The sequence below is a fragment of the Sciurus vulgaris genome, assembly GCF_902686455.1.
Source record: "Sciurus vulgaris genome assembly, chromosome: 11".
NCBI classification, from domain to species: domain Eukaryota; kingdom Metazoa; phylum Chordata; class Mammalia; order Rodentia; family Sciuridae; genus Sciurus; species Sciurus vulgaris.
Window position 1 is genome coordinate 113,220,625 of NC_136472.1, and position 17,646 is coordinate 113,238,270.

The window sequence follows — 17,646 nt, forward strand, 5'->3', positions numbered from 1 at the left end:
ATTCTGCACTATCTGCAATTCCAGGCATCCACTGGGGGGTCTTGGAACATAGCCACTGCATAGAAGGGAGCTTACGACACCCCCAGCTCCTTCCCAGTATGGTCTTATGCCCAGAAGCTAGAAATTCCTTTCTGAAGGCAGGTGTTCATTTGCAGCAGATTCTACCCGGATACAAATGCTAAACTCGGTGGGAGGAGATGGGCCTGCGAACAGGGATGTTATGGCATTGGTGATACTGGAATCATCAGCATACAGGGAGGGTCCTGGCATTGACTCCAATATGAAAAGGACAACTTTCCAGCTTCTACAGAGCAGGTACCAGAACTATAAAACCTAAATGTCTGTGAATATGCCAGAAACTCCTGGGCATTTTACATGTGTTATCTCACCTAGACAGGTAATGTTTTTAGACATAAGCAGGCCGAGGCTCAGAGAAGGTAAACTTTTCCTAAGTACAGCTGGCAAGAAATAAAACATGCTTTGGGCTGGGGATATAGCTCAGTCGGTAGAGTGCTTGCCTTGCAAGCACAAGGCTCTGGGTCCAATCCCCAGCACCGCAAAAAAAAAAAAAAAAACTGGGTGTGGTGGTGCACGCCTGTAGTCCTGGGATGGGGGTGAGGCGGGAGGACCGTGAGTTCAAAGCCAACCTCAGCAACTAAGCAAGGCCCTAAGCAACTCAGTGAACTCAGTGAGCACCTGCTTCTAAATACAATATTTAAAGGGGTTGGGGATGTGGCTCAGTGGTTAAGCATCCCTGGGTTCAATTCCTGGTACAAAAAAAAAAGAAAGAAAGAAAGAAAAAAGGAAAGAAAACAAAAAACAACTCTTAATTAGCCAAAAATGAAAACCCCAAACCCCAAGTATTAAACATAATTTTTATTTCATCCAAGGCAAAGCTAAATACAATTCTATAATGCAAAACATGTTGTAGAGGCAAGACAGTCTGATCACGTCCATTCTGTGCTTGAACACGAGTCAGTGCAGGGTGTGTGCACAGCTGTGCCTCCCAGAGGCACCCTCAGACCCTAAGGCCCTTCACTGCATCGTTTGATCTATAAAGTTATATAGGAAATTGACTATGGGTATTGTCATCCAAGCCAGAGGAATAAACCATGCATAAGATAGTCGAAGCACTGCATATCAGGTGAGAGGTGGAGGGTAGGGACTCCAACCTGGGACAAAGTAAAGTGCAGCAAGCTATAGGATTTTCCCCAGAAGTCCCTCCTCTTGGCACTCCCTCCCCCCAGCCCTCTGATGGCAGCTGTCTGCAACAGAGATGGAGTCAGAGAGAGATGGGATCCAGGAGCATGGCTGGCCTTTCCCTCACTCTCATTCACTCTCGGTCTCCAGCTCTGGCCAGGAAAGATGGCTCCTGAAAGCTGCAGTCTCCCCCATCACGCACCACCCCTTTCATGCACAGCTGCCCACTCCACGGTCCCACTTGTGCACCTGCTCTGCCTGCACAGGCAGGTCCACATGCACATGCACATCACTGCACACGAGCACACGGCACCTGGCACCAGCTCAGGAGCACGCCCTCAAAGCTCCATAAGAGCTGCCAGCCAGATGTGTGCAAAGCTGCACCCCATCAGCCCCTCTCCCAGGCCTCTCTAGCATCATAAGATCATTCTGGCTGACTTCTGCTTAATCCCTACATGCAGGAGACCCAAGGCATCCAATGCAAACATCCTGTTTTGAGGTCAAGGATGAGGGACTCTGAACTTTGTCTTTGGTCTCACTGATGTCATCGTAGCACAGCTGCATGCTCCCAGGGCTCTCAAGAGCAGCTTTGTAAACGGCTCTCTCAAGCCCACAAGCCCTCACCAGCCCTGACCCACCACTGGAGACCTTCATGTAGCTAAGGTCTGCTCGGGGAAGACCACTGTGCCCATATGCGCCCGACTGCAAATCCATGCAGATACTTCTCCCTGGGCATAATGCTGTCATTGAGACAGGACATTCTTTGTTGTGGGGACTAAGTTAAGCACTCTCAGCCCCCACTCACTAAAAGCCAGTAGTGTCCCAGGCATTGGGATAACCAGAGATATGCCCCTTACAGTCCCAATCATCTCTATTGAAAAACCCCCAAACAAGAGCCATGTGCAAGAAGCTTCAGACATCAGTCCGAATCAAGGTTTCTAACATTACAAAGACTAAAGAATTCCAAAGGGGAGGAGTGGAAAGAGTGTGTGTGTTTTGTAGGGACAGAGATGAGGACACGACAGACTTGGGACAATCCCTCCAATTACAAAACCTGCTTCCCAAATTCCTTTCCAAGCTAAAAAGATTTTTGTAAAACAAAACTTGCCAAGTCCCACAACAGTCCTGTGAGGTAGGTAAGTAGTATTACACCCACTGGATAGATGGAAAAAGCTGAGCCCAGAGGAGCTGCAAGACCTGCCTGTAAGTCAGCAGAAGACCCCAAAGAGGGAAGAAGAGGTCACCCTTCCTCTTCCACTGCTCTATGCCTCGGCTTCCTCTCAAAAGAGCAAGAGGAGCCCCCAGGCACTCTCTTCAAAGGTCGACACTGGGAAGGGAGAGGAAAGAAGTTTTGCGTGAAGGCAGCTGGCAGCTGGAAGAATCTTTCTAGGTGGCTGGGGGCTCTGATCTGTCTTCTCCCAAAGTCAGGAAATCTGACCCCCAGTCCTTGAAGAAGGATGGAAGGGGAGGGGGCAGATCAGAGTGGGGATCTGCAAACCCATCAGGTTGGGCAAGGGACACTGACCATGGCCATGGGCAACCTGCTGGTGCCACTGCTCCTCAAATTCCTCCCAAGTTCTACCCTCAGGGAAGCTGCTGGCTGCCTCTGGGCAGGAGAGTCCTGAGACAGCCCACGTGTCCTCTGGAAAAGACGTCTACTCCTCTCCATCCCTCCTGTGGACCCGAAAGACAGAGTGTCAGAAGCCCAAAAGGGAGAGAGGGGCTGGGAGCAGATGGTGGAGACCCCTGTTATCACATCTGCATCAAACCCACAGGGACCCACACAATCATGAGGCCCCATCAGACATCTTCCCATTAGGGTCCTGGATGGGAGCATCTGGCAGGTGTCTCCAAGACTTGGTCACTGACCAAGGGGATGTCAGTGACACAACTCCAGCTTCACGGCCTCCTCATTGACACTGGGGAGGAGAGGGCTGAGGACCACGCCAGAACGTGCAGTTCAATAAAGGCGGGAACTGGCAAGAGCAGCGGGTAAGAGCTGGGACTCCAGGAGCTAAGGCACAGTCTAGCCCACACTCAAGGGGTGCTCGGACCAATTCACTGAAAGCAGAGGAAAAGTGTGGGCGCCCTCTCCCTGCTCCTTCCCAGCCCCAGGGTGGGACTGGGGTGGCCCAGCTGAGCAAAAAGCAGCTGGAAAACTCCAGGACTCTCTCATCCAAAGAAGAGGGTCCCTGAGGCAAGGCAAACAAGGGCTGGGGATGAGCAACCCTGGGGTCAGGGACAAAGGTGTGATGGAGGAGCCCAGGGAGAGCAAGCCAATGAGATGGAGGTTCGAGGGTGCAACGCCCTCAAGCAAGATGACATCACCTGCTGTTTCATGGGAAAGGGAGGAGCAGAGGGGAGCTGGGCTCAGGAGTGCCTAGGGTGGCGATGGTCCTGCCATGCCAAGGACAAGGGCTGCCAGCATTGTGGGGCTGGGGTGGGCATTAAAATGACTGAGAGGACCAGGACATTGGCTTGCCCACCTCTGCAGCCCGATTCCCCAAGGAAAATGCTAGGGAAAACGTAGGTTAGCACTCTAGTGCTCCAGAAAGACTGGAGGGGCCCCTCCATGAGCCCCCTTAGCAACTCAGAGAGCAGAGGGGCAGGCTAGGTGGGCTGGGACCCCTCAAGACCAAGATGGCCAGCCCTCACTCAGAGGATTTAGAACTCAGAGCTAGGGACAGGATAAGGAGCAGAGACAAGGCAGACAGGCCTTGTGGGGTGGGGGAAAGGGTACCTCCCCACATCAGGGTCTGTGAGAGACCAGTTATCCCACAAAATCAAGTCTGCCTCACATTGTGGCCCACCTCCACCAGTACCCCCACCCCAAGGTCTTCTCCAGAGTCCTCTAGCCCACTCCCATCAAAAGGGTTTGTTCCCAGGACGAGGCTCCAAGGTCCAGCTTCTGGGGCAGCCCTCACTGATCTCCCAAGTACCTCTTGATGACAAATCAGTAGGAAAACCAAGGTCCTGCCCATACAGTGGGGGAAGCCAGAAGGAGCCCCCATCTTCCCAGGCATCAGGGGACCAGCCCCTCCTTTCCCTTTCCTGAACCTTCCACAGGCCCCCTGCCCTGGCCAGCCCTTGTCCCTGGGAAGCCCTGGCTGGGGAGGGGGTAGGGCAGCTGGGCAGGACACCAGTTTCTCCCTGCCCGGGAGGACTACAGTTTGAGCCAAGCAGCAGATGTCTCAGGCACGTGGGTTCTACGGACGGGCTCAAGCATCAGTGTCGGGACAGAAAGTCAGGCTCCCTGCAGCTGCTTGGCCTGAAGCGGGGCCTCACACTTTTGTGGGTGGTTTCTCTTCCGCCTTGGAGCCAGGCAACCCGTTCTCTGTATTGTCGTTCCCCGAGGAACTCACAAGACACTCCTTCCTGGGGAGGGAGAGAGAGAGGTGCACTGGTGAGCAGAATAGGGGATGAACTGGGGAGGGAGCCAGGACCCCTGCGCCCAGCCCTGCACCCCACACCCTGCCCCTGGCCTTCTAAGAACTAAGATACCAAGAGGCCAAGTCACCTAGCCTCTCGATGCCTCAGTTTCCTCATCTATAAAACAGAGAGAACCCTGACACCTTCTTCATGAGATGTGTGAGGGGTAAGCACATTTAAAAGGGTGGATGGACTCAGGAAGGCCTCGCCACCACCTACTTGTCTCAACATGGCCATGAGGGTCACCAGGGTCATCTGGGTCAGGCCCAAGTTGTGCCACCCAGGGGGAAGGGTCCATGCTAGCAAGGAATATTCCGAGGACATAGAGCTCTTTCCCTCAGTCCCACCAGGACCTTCTCCCTGAGCCCTGTGACCAAAGGTAGGGCCATGGAGGGGCCGAGCAGCAGTTGAGTGTGGCCTCAAGGGTGGCAGGTTAGGGCAGAGGGTGGTGGGACAGGACAGAAGGCAGAGACAGGAGACATGGTCAGGTGGGAAGACCTCATGCGACCCTCGTCCCTGGCTGCCCTGGGCTGGAGGGGCTCCGATTTCAGTTTGCCCCCTGTCCATGGCAGAGTTGTGGAGGATGGACAGAACTCATGCAAAATGTCTCTTGGACTTTGACTGTAATGCAGCCTTTCCTTGCTGTTCAAGGGATGCCTCAGGCTTCCCTGAGGTCTGTACTCAGGACCCCCAGCCTCTCCCCATTTGCCCCCATGGCCAGACATTTTAATCTTGAGGAGTGGGACTTGGGGCCTACAAGCCCTCACCAGTTCACCAGTCAGATGGAAAGCCACTTGCAGCCCTGGGCTCCCAGTCCCCCCAAATCTGACCTCAATCTCTTTGCAGGCTGTTCTTCTTCTCCCCCAAATCCTCCCACTATTACAGAAAAGGCCTTGCCCTCCAGACACACGCCCACTGCCGGGCTCTGCCTTTGCTCTCGATGCTCTTTCACCTGGAACACCTTCCCCTCACTATCCCAGGCATAAAATTACACCCACAACCAACACCCCAAAATCACACCTCTTCCAAACCTGCAACAGCACCTTATCACACCTTTTTGCTGGGATCCATCCCCTCTGTGTCTGGTATTACATTTACCTGTGCACACGTCTTGTCTCTTTCACCAAAGGGCAGAATCGTTCCTTCCAGAATGTCCTACAGCACCTGGCACAATGCCCGGCACACTGTACCTCAAAAATAGCCACCAAATGAAAAAATGGATGGATCGACTCTAGAGTCAGTAGGACATGGTGGCAACAGTTTTAGGGTAGAGACCAAATGAGTTGGAGTTCAAATCCTAGCTCTTTCACTTACTAGCTGTATGACCTTGGTCTTGTCACTGAACCACTCTGAACCTCACTTTGTTCAACTATAAAATACAAGGGATGCATATTGTATAAAAATGCCTGGTGGAATACTTAAAGCATGGTAGACATTTGATGAATGATAAGAATTATAATCTGTAGCCATCTTCTGATCTACCAGTGTCCCAGCAAGAAAATGTTTTGCAGGTATTTAGGCACATAAAAAACCCAGTGTGTTCAGTTAATACAGACTGGGAGAATGGAGAGACACCAGGAGAAGGGGACAAGGGCTGCATGGGTAGCGAAGACGGAGGTGAGACCAGGAAGGGAAGGAGGATGAGGAGACAGGAGGGGAGATAAAGGTAGAATCAGAGGAGCAGATGAGGGGGGTGGTGGGCTGGGGGCACAGAGCCTGCAGGAAGGTCAACTCACTTCTTCTCCCGGGTCTTCTTGAGGACAAAAGTGATAAACTTCTTTAGCAGCAAGATAAAGATGAGGAGTCCAATGACTCCACCCACCACGGCCAGGATGATGAGCGTCACTGTGTTGTCCACTTCTTCCACTGTGAGGCCAGAGTAGAGAGGGGAGGACGGGGAGAGGGGAGGAGGAGTCACCTGGAGCCAGGGCCATGCAGCACCCACCCACAGGCCACTGACCCTCTCCAGGTCTTCAGCAGGACAGAGGAGAAGTCAGAACATCCATCAGACTAAGGAACAAAAGGAGCCCTGTCCCCTCACCCTCCTCATGAACACCTTCCCAAAAACTCACACACGAGTTTGGGAATGAATCTGAATTTGAGGTTTAAGCCACAACTTGGCTCCCAAATTGCCATGTGAGAACTTCATTGCCTCTTTCTAAGCAAAAGACATCCTCACAGCCTCCCGCCTTGCCTTTCGCCCGGAGCCCTTCCCTGCACACCTGCAAACCAGCCCCTGCCTCGCTGTGTTAACTTCCTCTGCAGCACCAGTCATGTTCTCTCACACCACACCCACATCATCTCGTTAAGTTACATGGCTCCCCCGACTAGAAGAGGGGAAGGTAATTTCCCAACGAGCAGGAATGTGTCCATCTTGTCCCTCTGTACACCTTCAGCATCGAGAGCATCAGCCGCCACACAGTCGGTGCTCAGCACTCCCTTGTGAATGGATGAATGACTCAAAAGGGAGACTTGAAGGGACTTTGTGAGCAGCAACGAAGAGAAGGTAAAAGAGAGCTCTTCACCCAGTGCCTGGCACCCAGAAATGCTCATACATGTTGGTCCCTCCTCTCCTCTCCCCTGAAAAGGCTGAGCACAAAGCAGAATGACAGGAAGCCAGACAGAGAGGAAGAGACGACACCATACCAGACCCCCCCAGATGACTCCAGGCTCAGAAAAGGCTGCCCAGATGGCCTCTGGCTCTGCCCTCGGTACAGCCAATATTGAACCCAGGGTGTCCCTCTTTCCAGGCACTCTATGTCCTCCAGGAGAGCAAGGGACCCCCAGGTACACACAAAAGGCAGCAGAATCTGAACCCTGGAGTCGCTGCCCTTCCCCTTTGCTCGGGTCCTGAGCCTCCCTCGTTCTGTGGGCTCCTCCGCAGTGTGAGGCCCAACCTTGCTTCTCCACTGCTGCTTATCACCTCCTGCTTCTCTAACCACCTCCAACCTTAGGGTCTGTGACCACCTGGCTCCTTACCATGTGCACCCTTGCTTCTAATTGGTCCACCCACCATCAGACTGGAATTCCCTGCTAGGAGATAAGCTCCCAGAGGGCCGTGTTTTATTCCATCTCCATTACAGGTGCTGCCGCAGATCTATATATATGCTCCACATTCCAGTTATTCATTTGCTTGTCCTCTGTCCTACCCTGGACTGCACATGCCTCAAGAATACTGTGCATCATTCATGGCATGTTTTAGTCTAACCCCTGATGTTCAACCAATATTTGCTAACTGAATACACCATAGTAGCTATAATCGGCATTTACAGGGAGAGCCTAACTAGCCACCAAACACTTCCAGATAGCTCCTCTAGCCATCACAACAACCCTAGCAGAATGCAGCCATGTTCCCATTTTACAGACCAGGAAAACAGAGGGTCAAAGAAGCTAAGTGACTTCACAAGCTACTCAGTAGCAGAAGTATTTAAGCTCCGAGATGCAACTCAGATGTAACTCCAGTAACTCACCTTTTTTTTCTTTTGTACTAGAGATTCCATCCAGGGTCACTTTACCACTTAGTTTACCCCAGTCCTTTCTATTTCTTTATTTTGAGACAAGGTCTCAATGAGTTTCTGAGGGTCTCACTAAGCTGCTGAAACTGACCTCCAACTTGCGATGCTCCTGCCTCAGCCCCCCTGTAGCCTCTGGGATTACAGGCATGCACCGCCACACCAGGCGGCTCCAGTAACTCTGGGAAGTGTAAGGTCAAAGAAAGCAGCAGTGCAGGCCACCGTGCCCTTTCTTTCGCTGTACCACTGAGGCACCCCCAGCCCGTCCCACTCCACTGCCCTCACCCTACTGCATACGTTTATCAACAACTTGGAGGAAGATGGTGGCCTGGTGCTGCAGGTCATTCTCCTTGGGGTTTTTCACATGACAGGTGTATTTGCCCGTGTCGCTGAACTCCAGGCTCCTCAGCAGAATGGAAATGTTGTTCATCTTCTCCTTAGTGGAGCCCTCCAGAGTGATGCGGTCATCATCTTTCAACTTCACCTTAGGGTCAGACTTCTCATTCTTCACGGTTCCATCTATGAGCTGGGTCACAAAAGAATCAGAGTGATCAAAGGTCATGACATCGCTCCAGCCCCATCCTTGGGGGCCTTCCCTGTCCAGGTCCAGAAAGAGCCTGCCATGCATGAGAGGTGTTGCACCTCCCCGATTTCCTCTGCCAGAGTCAACAGCTCGGCCTGCCAAACCTGAATTTTGCCTGTTTCGGGCTAAACCCAGTTCCTTTTATTAAAGGAATGCAGCACATTCTTACTGCTCTCTTCATAAAAGCCTGTTACATAATGCAGATGCCACGTGCATTTCCCTGTGCACTTCCCACCCTGACTTTCTGACACTGAGTCCCCTGCCTGCCTTAATCCAGGTCCTCCATCAAAACCCAGATCAAGGCTGCAGCTCTGTTCTTCAGCACCCTCCGAGGTCAGGTTCCATTCCATCCAGATGGAGGCTACTGTCACTTCCCTTGGGTCAGCCTGGGGCCAGATCCCCTGCTAGGTCGCACACAATTCAGCACTCGCCTGCTGGCTGGTTCACCCCTCCCCCCACCGCCATCTCTGCTCCTGCAGTGGCCCTGCTCCTTGGTTTTTTTCACACGACAGGTATATTTGCCCATGTCACAGAACTCCAGGTCATCACTGTTCCTGCAACAGCCCTGCTCCACCCCAGCTTCTCGGCTCCTTCCCTTCCAAGTCCAGCCACCCCTTCCTCCTTTGTACCCTTCTCATTCCCTCTCTCCAGGCCTTCTGATGGTCTTTCTCCTGTTGGGTAAATTAAGCTATTAATTTTTACATGAGCAATTCATGTTCCAGATATTTCATAAGATCAGACAGAAAACTCTAGCCAGGAATTCCAACAGACCCCAAATTCTGGTCCCACCATCTAAACATCCCTCCCACCCAGAGTCTGTCTGGAAAAAAATACTGGGGGAAAGGGTAACAAAAGTTGGTCTCTGGTGGAGGTCATCACAGTGAGGTTCAGCCCAGAATGGATCACAGTCTAGGATGGGAGACACCCGCAGGCCAAGGATAAAGAAGAGAAGGAGAATCTGGACTGCCCTGACAGTCCCTATAGCACTTACAATCTTGAATGTATCCGTGCTATTGTAGGACCACCAGAATCGGAGGTTCTCGAAGCCAAAGCAGCTGGAGAAGGTGCAGGGCAGCAGGATCTCCGTGCCATTGACAGCATAGATGGTAGTGGCCTTTCCCACAGATACCTCCAGCGACAGGGACATGGGGAGCAGGAAGAGACCTGTGTAAGGAGTACACTCTCTCTTAATAAAACCCCACGGGAATCTCCAGGTTGGAGCTTTGGAAGCGGACCTCAGGCTGGGCAGAGTGGCTTGGCCAGGCAGGGAGGCCTCAGTGTCAGCCTCAGACGATGGTTCTTTTTTACTCTAATTGAAACTACTTTGGCCACCTGCCATTAATTTTCCCTCTCTCCCCTTCGCGTAGGTGGGACAGATTTGGCACCGTGGTACCTCTTGTGGCACTCTAAATGACCACCAGGGGTCACCCCAACCCCAAAAAAGGAGGGTCGGCCAGTGTACCCGGGAATCCGCGCCCCCGCCCCGCCGCCTCATCCGGATACGCAGTCCCCGAAAGTGCCCAGGGAGCGCTGGCTGCGTGCCCCTCTCTCTGCATGGGAATCGCCCTAGGACGCTACGCACCTCGTTATGTTTGCGGAATCTGGGGGAAGGGGACAGCGGGATAGGGTAATGAGGAGAAAGGAAAAGCGGCCGCTGGGGTCCCTGCACTGTCCGGCAGCCTCTCATCGCCCAGCCATGGAGACTCCTACTGAGCCCCGAGGAGCTGAGAGATGACCTTGCTTGGTCATCTGAGGCCAGCGCTTTCTCCACCGAACCGGATCCTTACAGAAGGATGATGGCCCGAGCCGGGATGGAGGGGTGCGCACAGCCTGGAATTAGGCAGCAGCGAGGGCGGAGCGAGTAGAGCGAAGATGGAGAGAAAAGTAAGCGGGCTGAGACGCTGCGGAGGCAGATTCGGGACGCACTGCATGCACGCCTGCAGGGTGGGGTGGCCCGGGGTGACCTGCTGTTCCCTCCTCATCCCAAGAATCGGGGCCTCCCCACCGCAGCCACGCTCCGCCCCCTCATCCCGGGAACAACCGCGAAGCCCCCGAGGCTCCTCACACTCCCTCCGCAGTGCGTCCAAACGCCCGCTGAGAGGCGTTTCCACTAGCGGCCGGGATCCCTCCTCCTGAATCCTCCTAAGGGAACCTGCCCTCCTCCCACCCTGCACATTTCTCAAGGAAACCCGTCTCCTCAAGGTCGTTGGGAAAAAGGGATCCGCCGCTGGACGCATACCTCTTCGTGCCCCTAGAGGCATTCTTCCATCCTAACTCTCGGAAAGCCTTCAGGAATTAAGTTAGACAACTCCTGCTGCATCATACAGGAGAGAAGGATGTTGCTTGGTACTACTGAACATACTTTCTAAATGACAGCGAAGGTGCTCCAAGGAGAGCTGGCAGCCCTGCTCCTGCTCTCGAAGGTCCACTCATCTTCGTGTCCCCTTTGCTTCTGGCGACACAGTACCCCACCAGCTCAGAAATTACACCCATGGCCCAGTAACCCAATCATGACCCTTGCCGCTGTCAATAAATGCAGTAATGGCTGATATTTATTGAGCATTTATTATGTGCCTGGCACATTCCACCCTCACACCTCTCCTAAGAATGGTATACTATTATGAATCCATATTGAAAATGAAACAAATGAGACTCCAAAAGTTGGGTAACTTATCTAAGGTCAAGGAGAGAAATATTTGCACCATCCCGTAGTCCCAAAGTAAGAAAATTCCTCCTTGCATCCTAATAGAGCCAGGTTTGCCCACCAGGACTCCAATTAGTGCTGGGATGTTATTTCAATTAACTCTCATTTTTTGGTCAGCTCCTGTGTGCCAGGAATTGTTTCAGAATAGTGGTTTTCAAATTGAGAGGTCTCCAAATCGCCTGAAGGGCAAGAACAGTCAGCAGGGTCCTGGAGCTACTGATTCAGTAGGTCTTCAGTGGTGCAAGACACTTGGCATCTCAGGGAACTCTGTGGGTGTGAACCACACTTTGAGAACCATTGTGCTAGAGGACTTATACTGTACTAACCACAACTTTTATTAGGATTTCAAAAGGTAGGTATAATTTTTTCTCATTTTACAGATAATAAAATTGAGGCTCAGAGAGTAGTGACTTGCCCGTGGGCCACATGGTAAATGACCAATCCAGAACTGAGCACTTACTATACTACAGGATAGGTATTTTTAATATAGTGTCTCATTTAATCCTTTAATAATCCTATATTAGTCATTATTTTTATTCCTAATGAACAAATTAAGAATGGGTTCAAAAAGATTAACTTGCTAAAATCACACAACCAGGAAGTAGATAAACAACTTTCAGAAATGTCTGCTTTTCACCTCTCCAAAAGAGCAATTGTCAAGGCTTAGCATTCCTTGATGCTCCTGGTTTTCCCTCCCTTTTGCCCTCCCCTACTCCTGCTTCCCCCAGAGGTCTAGGGACAGGAGCCAGACACAAGATTCCACCCTCCAGTCTGGGGCCAGCACCAGAGGATGGTTTTCTAGCCGGAGATTCCCACTCTTTGCTTCTTACCCCTCCAACAGCCTCCACAAGGCTTGAGATTGAGAGAAAGACAGCTTCCTGCTAGCTACAGGGTTTCCTCAGGGGCCCAAGGGCGGCTGCAGCTCCCATTCCAATGTTCATTGACCCAGGCCCAAGAACCTGGGTCATGGAGAAGATGTGAGGACTCAAACCGGAGGCCAAATTCCCCTTCCCCAATCCTAGCCAGGTATGAGCTATTCAAGAACACAAAAGATGCACATCAAAAGGGAAATGCTTTTGACCGCTCTAAATAGAAGCAAAATCGAGCAAAAGAAGGGTTCAGAAGAGAGGATAACGCTATTTCTTTAAGGTCTGGCTCACAACAGGGTATGCATTTCTGCCTGATATGGATGACTTAACTCTAATACACTCAGGAGTGAAACACTGCCCTTTCCTCCTTAGCCTGGGGGCGGGGGTGGGTATAAAGGAAGGCTGCAGAGATGGCTTCCACTGAGTCCAAGGCCCTGCCCAGGTTAAGACATCAGAACCTGACTTCTCCACCACACAGCTCTCCCACCAGGGTGTCACCTGTGAGGCCATGCTGCAGGGAAAAGAGGGAAGAGGGGTGCGCGATTCCCCAGAGTCTCCCAGAGGGCTGTTTCAGCAGATTGACCAGGCCAGGAGATGACTGGTCAGCAGGTACCAGGCAGGACCCACTCTGCCTCTAGACCTTGAGAAAGTCAGAAGTACCACATCCAGATCGCACATTCCTAAACCCCAGCAAGGGATGGCTATAAACTTTCCTACCTCCTGAACTTGGTGTGAAGCCAAAAGAGGAAATTCTAAAACACAAGAAGGGTTTCAGTGAGTAGGCACCCGGTGGGTAGAGGAGAACGGTGTTCGAGTGTGGAGAGGGGGCAGGGCTGTCCCCATCCTAGACTTGGGTATAACCAGGGCACCCCTAGCTTCCCTTAATGACCAGGATCAGCCAAGAATGTCTCCAGACTACTCCCACATTGATTTACACCTTCACCATGTACCACATCTTAGATTATTTCCATAAGACTGTTCCCCGAAGTAAAGGACTTTTTGCTTCAAACTCAATTCTTTAGAATGTCAAGGTGCATATGTGCATTTGGGAGTGGGAACTTCTTTCTGACCCTGAGCTGGGGTTTGGTCTGGGATTTTCAACTTTTACTAAAGTAAAAAAGTATTCAGCACATTAAACATTCACACCAGCAGGAGTCTGATGGCAACGACCTTACAGACCAAGGCAAATGCCAGACAGGAAACATTCTGCCTGCTTTCCCCACATCCAGGGATCAGTAACACCCCCTTCCTGGGGTAGGGGGAGGAAAGAGGACAAGGTACCCACTCTAAGTTTAGCTCTGAGGACTCAGCTGGCATGGCGGGTGGAAATTCGGCTGAGACACTCTAGCCCTAGGGGAGTCAGAGAGGCTGAGTGCAAGCTGGGAGGCAGAAAGTGGGCCGAGGACAGCAGGACAGGACCCTCCTGGGGTGGAGGCCCCCGGGGCTGTGGAGGCAGGGCTGGGCCAGGCAAGGCCCCTGGGCCCAGCGACAGAGGAAAGATTACAGCTTCCTCGCCCTAGGCAACCTGCCTGCTTCCTGCCCACCCCCAAGAGCTTTGCCAGGATAGAAGCATGCCCCTGAGACAGCACTGGATGCTCCGTGAAACCAACTTTGCAAACAAGTCCAGACCGTGTGCATGTCCCTCCTCTTACAACTGCGTTGGCCCAGACCATCATGGCTTATGCGGATATCCCCTACCTCCCCTCAATGACCAGCCTCAGGGCAAGCTTGTTCACTGAGCCCAGAATCTACCTAGCATGCTGATCCCACCAGGAGGTCAGAAGGGCTTAGGGACACAGCCTTCTCTCTGTCCCCACAGGTCTGTGCCTCCAGAAGCTTTAGAAAGAGAACCAACCATCCTTTCCACATCAAAACCCACCTTCTCCTTCCACTGCGCCCCTTGCCTCTCCTCTTCCCTAGGAACCCTGGCTTACCCTTGCCGTTTTCTTCCTCTGGATGGGAATGAACACCCTCTTCTTAATTGCGTTCTCATTAAACAAGCCCTTAATAAATACATACCAAGGGAAAGAGGGTTGTGCAACACAGCACCCTCACAAGTAATAATTAAACACAGATCACAGCAATTAAGCAAATCAGGGAACAAGGAAGGGGTGGGCAGGACAGATATATTACCAGTTACATGCTTAGGAAAAGACTGGAACCCACATAAACCTCAATTGCAATGATACAGCCTTGGAAACCGCTTCTCAGTTTAAGAAAGGGCACCTTGCTGGGTCGTCCAAACTCACTGTAGTCTCAGTCTATGGGACTGAGTTTGGTGTGGTGAGAGGGGAAGAGGACTTCTGGGAATTGACTGCTCTGGACCCAATCTCCCCACTTTGAAAACGGCAGCTCTGGGCCCCCAACACCTGCATCCTTCTACACCATGCAGAGCCTCACTTTTCCCCAGCCCAAAGCCCAATACCTACTGACCTTGCCCCTCACCAGAGTTCTGGTAAAGGGAGGCAGGTCGGTGTGCCAAAGCCCAAGAGGCCTGGATTCTGTCCCATTGGACCATCAACTGGTCATGCAGCCTTGGGCACGTCGCCCTCCCGCTCTGGACCGTGGCTTCCTCATCTACAAGAGAGCTTCGTGCTGTGGTTTCCAAAGTCCCTGCCTACTCTGATGCACCCAGGCAACAGCTCCAGCTGGCTGACCCATCCTTTCTGCATCTCCCTCACAGGACTGACAGCATGGATGTCCACAATCTCAAGCTCAGAGAAATGCCTCTGTGAAGGTTTAATCAGTGACTGCTTTGGAAAGCCCAAAGGGAGACCCCATTTGAAGTCCATCTGCAAACCAGAGAGGCAGGGGGCAGAGTAGATGGGACCTGCTGGCCTCCAATGGCCCTTGGAGGAAGTGGGGGCTTCCACCTGGAGAAACGTACAAGATTCTGCCTCACTTTCCCCAACCCTTCCGCATGCACGCATGCACACACGCACACACACAGTTCCATGTCTCCTGATTTCCCACAGAAGCCTGGAATATTCTAACAGCCCTGGGCATGACATCCCACCACCAAGCAAGCATAGTTGGGCAAGGAAGCCCACAATGTAATGTGAGGTAATTTAGCAACTGAAGGCGTTCCGATGCCTCAGTGACCCCTCATCCCTGCTATAGTCACAGTGGGAACCTGGGCTGATCTGAGAGGGAAGGAGGAGGAATTTGTGTGGAGTGGCACTGTCCATTCCATGAAGAGAACCCTCAGGTGTCAGAAGCCCACTACATTAGGGTCCCTCTGAAACCCACATGACATCTGTACCAAAGGTCTTCCATCCAACTGCAGGGTGGTCTTCCATCCAGTTTCAGGGTTGTAAATAAACACTGGCTCCTGAGTAAAGACATCCTCTGTCTCCCTCCACCACCAGGTACTGACGTAACAGATCTATATACAGTTTACAGGTACAGAAACAGTAGCAACTTCCCTTCCAGGCTTCTGTCCCCTGTTTTCAGCACAAATACCTCTATCATGTGCCTGGCCCAATGAGGGGGGTGCTGCCCAAAGCCAAATCTAATGAATATAAACAGGAAGAAGTACAGGTGCCAGTGATGGAGTCGGCTTACATTGAAGTCCAACTGTGATTTATGAGGAGATTACATTCTAGACTAATAAATATCATCCTCCAATCTCTTGGCGTTGTTTGACCCTCAAAACTATCATGTGCATATTAATAGATATTAATAATATCCCATTCCCTCTGTGTCCTCTGGCATGTCTCTTTAATCTTCCTAGTCACCCAAAAATGAAGATCCAGGAGCAGGATAAACAGGTCCCCCCTACAGAATATCTTAACAGGAAGAGAGACAAGGCCCTTCCTAAAAGCTGGCTTTTGACTGGTCCTCCAAACCCCTCCAAGCTCTTCCAGCACCTGCTATGGAGCTGTGGGGGAAAGCAGTAGCATAGGAATAGGTAGAGGGCAGGGGAGCCTGGCAGAAAACAAAAAAGGCCCAGGAGGAAGGAGAGCCCCCTGGTCCCCATAGCATGCCTGACGCCTGGGAAACAAGCAAACCACTCTAAGCAGGGGTGGAAAGCACCATCCCAACAATCACACCTAAAACCCACCTGGCATCCCCTACCCAAGGCAAAGACCCCCTCCCCTTGCATGCCTGAGCCTCCGAACTCTGGAGAGCCCCGCTGCAGTCTCAATACCCAGCTCCAAAAGCCGGGAGCTGAAAGCGCCGGAGACAGGGAAGTAGGGGGGCGGGGGGAGAAACTCATAGCGAGGCTGACAGGCTGATGGGTTCTTAGGGGGAAGCGGGGGAGACGGGGACGCACGGTCCCCAGAGCCACTGCCTCGAAGCCAGGCGACCGGCGGGAAGAGGGTGGCCACCGTGCTCATTCTGAGAAGCACTCCAACGCCCACCCTGTCCAAGGCACCCCTCTTCTCCAGTGTCCCTCCTCTGGGTGGGGTCGGGGAAGGAAGAAACGAGAGAAGAGACCAAGCTGGGGCTGCCTTACCCAAAAGCCCAGTGCCCAGCCATTTCGCCAGGGCTTTGCCTCGATCTCCAGCTCCGGACATGGTCCTGTTCTCTCCGGAGCGCGCCGAGGGCGCGGGGATGGGAAACTGGGCACCACCGCGCTCTCCGCCCGAGGTCGGCAGTCGGCCCCGCAGCTGCCCGGGAGCTCTGCGCCGCGGGTCGGGGCTCGGGAAAGTTAGCTGGCAGAGAGCGGGAGGAGGGGGAGGGAAAGAAGGGGGAGGCGCGCTCGCCCGCCTCCTGGAGCCGGCTGCGGGAGCAGCGGCTGGAGCGAAGGAGGAGGAGGAGCCGGAGCAGGAGGGGGAGGACGACTGAGCGAGAGCCGCGGCAAGGGAGGCTGCGCCTCTGCTCTGGAAGCGCTCCAGCCGCAGGAGGGGCGGTGGCCGCGCGGAGCCCAGGGTGCCCCCGCCTACTGCGTACCCTACACGGCGCGCCTAGCCTCGTGGTCCTGGAGCCCCAGGACCAGGCTGAGCACCCTGTTCCCTATCCATTCGGGCTAGGCGGTGCAGCTTGGCACTGCAGGGCCGGCCCGCAGCCGCCCGCATCATTCCATGAGCTGAACTGCCAATTAGAAGCATAGTTTAGGGGGAGTAGTGGTGAAGCTTTTCGTTTGTTGGAAGGCTATTTGGTTATGCTTGGTGAATTCAGGTACGGTAGCAGTTCCCTCTCCCGAGACCGCCGAGGGACCCCTAGATTGCCCGCAGTGGACGCTGCCGCAGACGGTGGGCGTGTGCCGGCTTGCCCACTGCAGCCGCGCTTCCCAGGCTGCCGGGCAGACGCGGCGCGCGTGCTACCCCAGGACCCGCGCCCGCTGCCCTCTACCACGCTGCTCATCCACTCCGCGGGATGCTTAAGGTCGCTAGAAATCCTTTC

At 53.0% G+C, this 17,646-nt stretch overlaps 1 protein-coding gene across 2 annotated transcripts; it reads right to left on the bottom strand.

The window, feature by feature from the left end:
• Window positions 1–856: 856 nt before the first annotated feature.
• SCN4B (sodium voltage-gated channel beta subunit 4) lies at window positions 857–17,029 on the bottom strand. 2 transcript variants are annotated; one of them, XM_079104907.1, is made up of 5 exons: window positions 16,757–17,029; window positions 9,716–9,888; window positions 8,439–8,667; window positions 6,366–6,495; window positions 857–4,575 (listed from the first exon to the last, which is right to left on the bottom strand). In XM_079104907.1, exons 1-5 carry the CDS (start codon window positions 16,815–16,817, stop codon window positions 4,482–4,484), a joined length of 687 nt encoding a protein of 228 aa, XP_078961033.1. In that variant the 5' UTR covers window positions 16,818–17,029; the 3' UTR covers window positions 857–4,481. The 2 variants fall into 2 exon arrangements, with proteins under 2 accessions (XP_078961033.1, XP_078961034.1); XM_079104908.1 differs by lacking the exon at window positions 9,716–9,888 and having other exon boundaries at window positions 16,757–17,025.
• Between the last annotated feature and the right edge of the window lie 617 nt (window positions 17,030–17,646).

Coding starts and splice junctions, on each gene's coding strand:
- SCN4B (XM_079104907.1), bottom strand. CDS start 16,817: ATGTCCGGAGCTGGAGATCGAGGCAAAGCCCTGGCGAAATGGCTGGGC. Junction 9,889..16,756: donor GCTGGGCACTGGGCTTTTGG/GTAAGGCAGCCC, acceptor CTCCTTACACAG/GTCTCTTCCTGCTCCCCATG. Junction 6,496..8,438: donor CCTCCAAGTTGTTGATAAAC/GTATGCAGTAGG, acceptor CTGGCCTCACAG/TGGAAGAAGTGGACAACACA.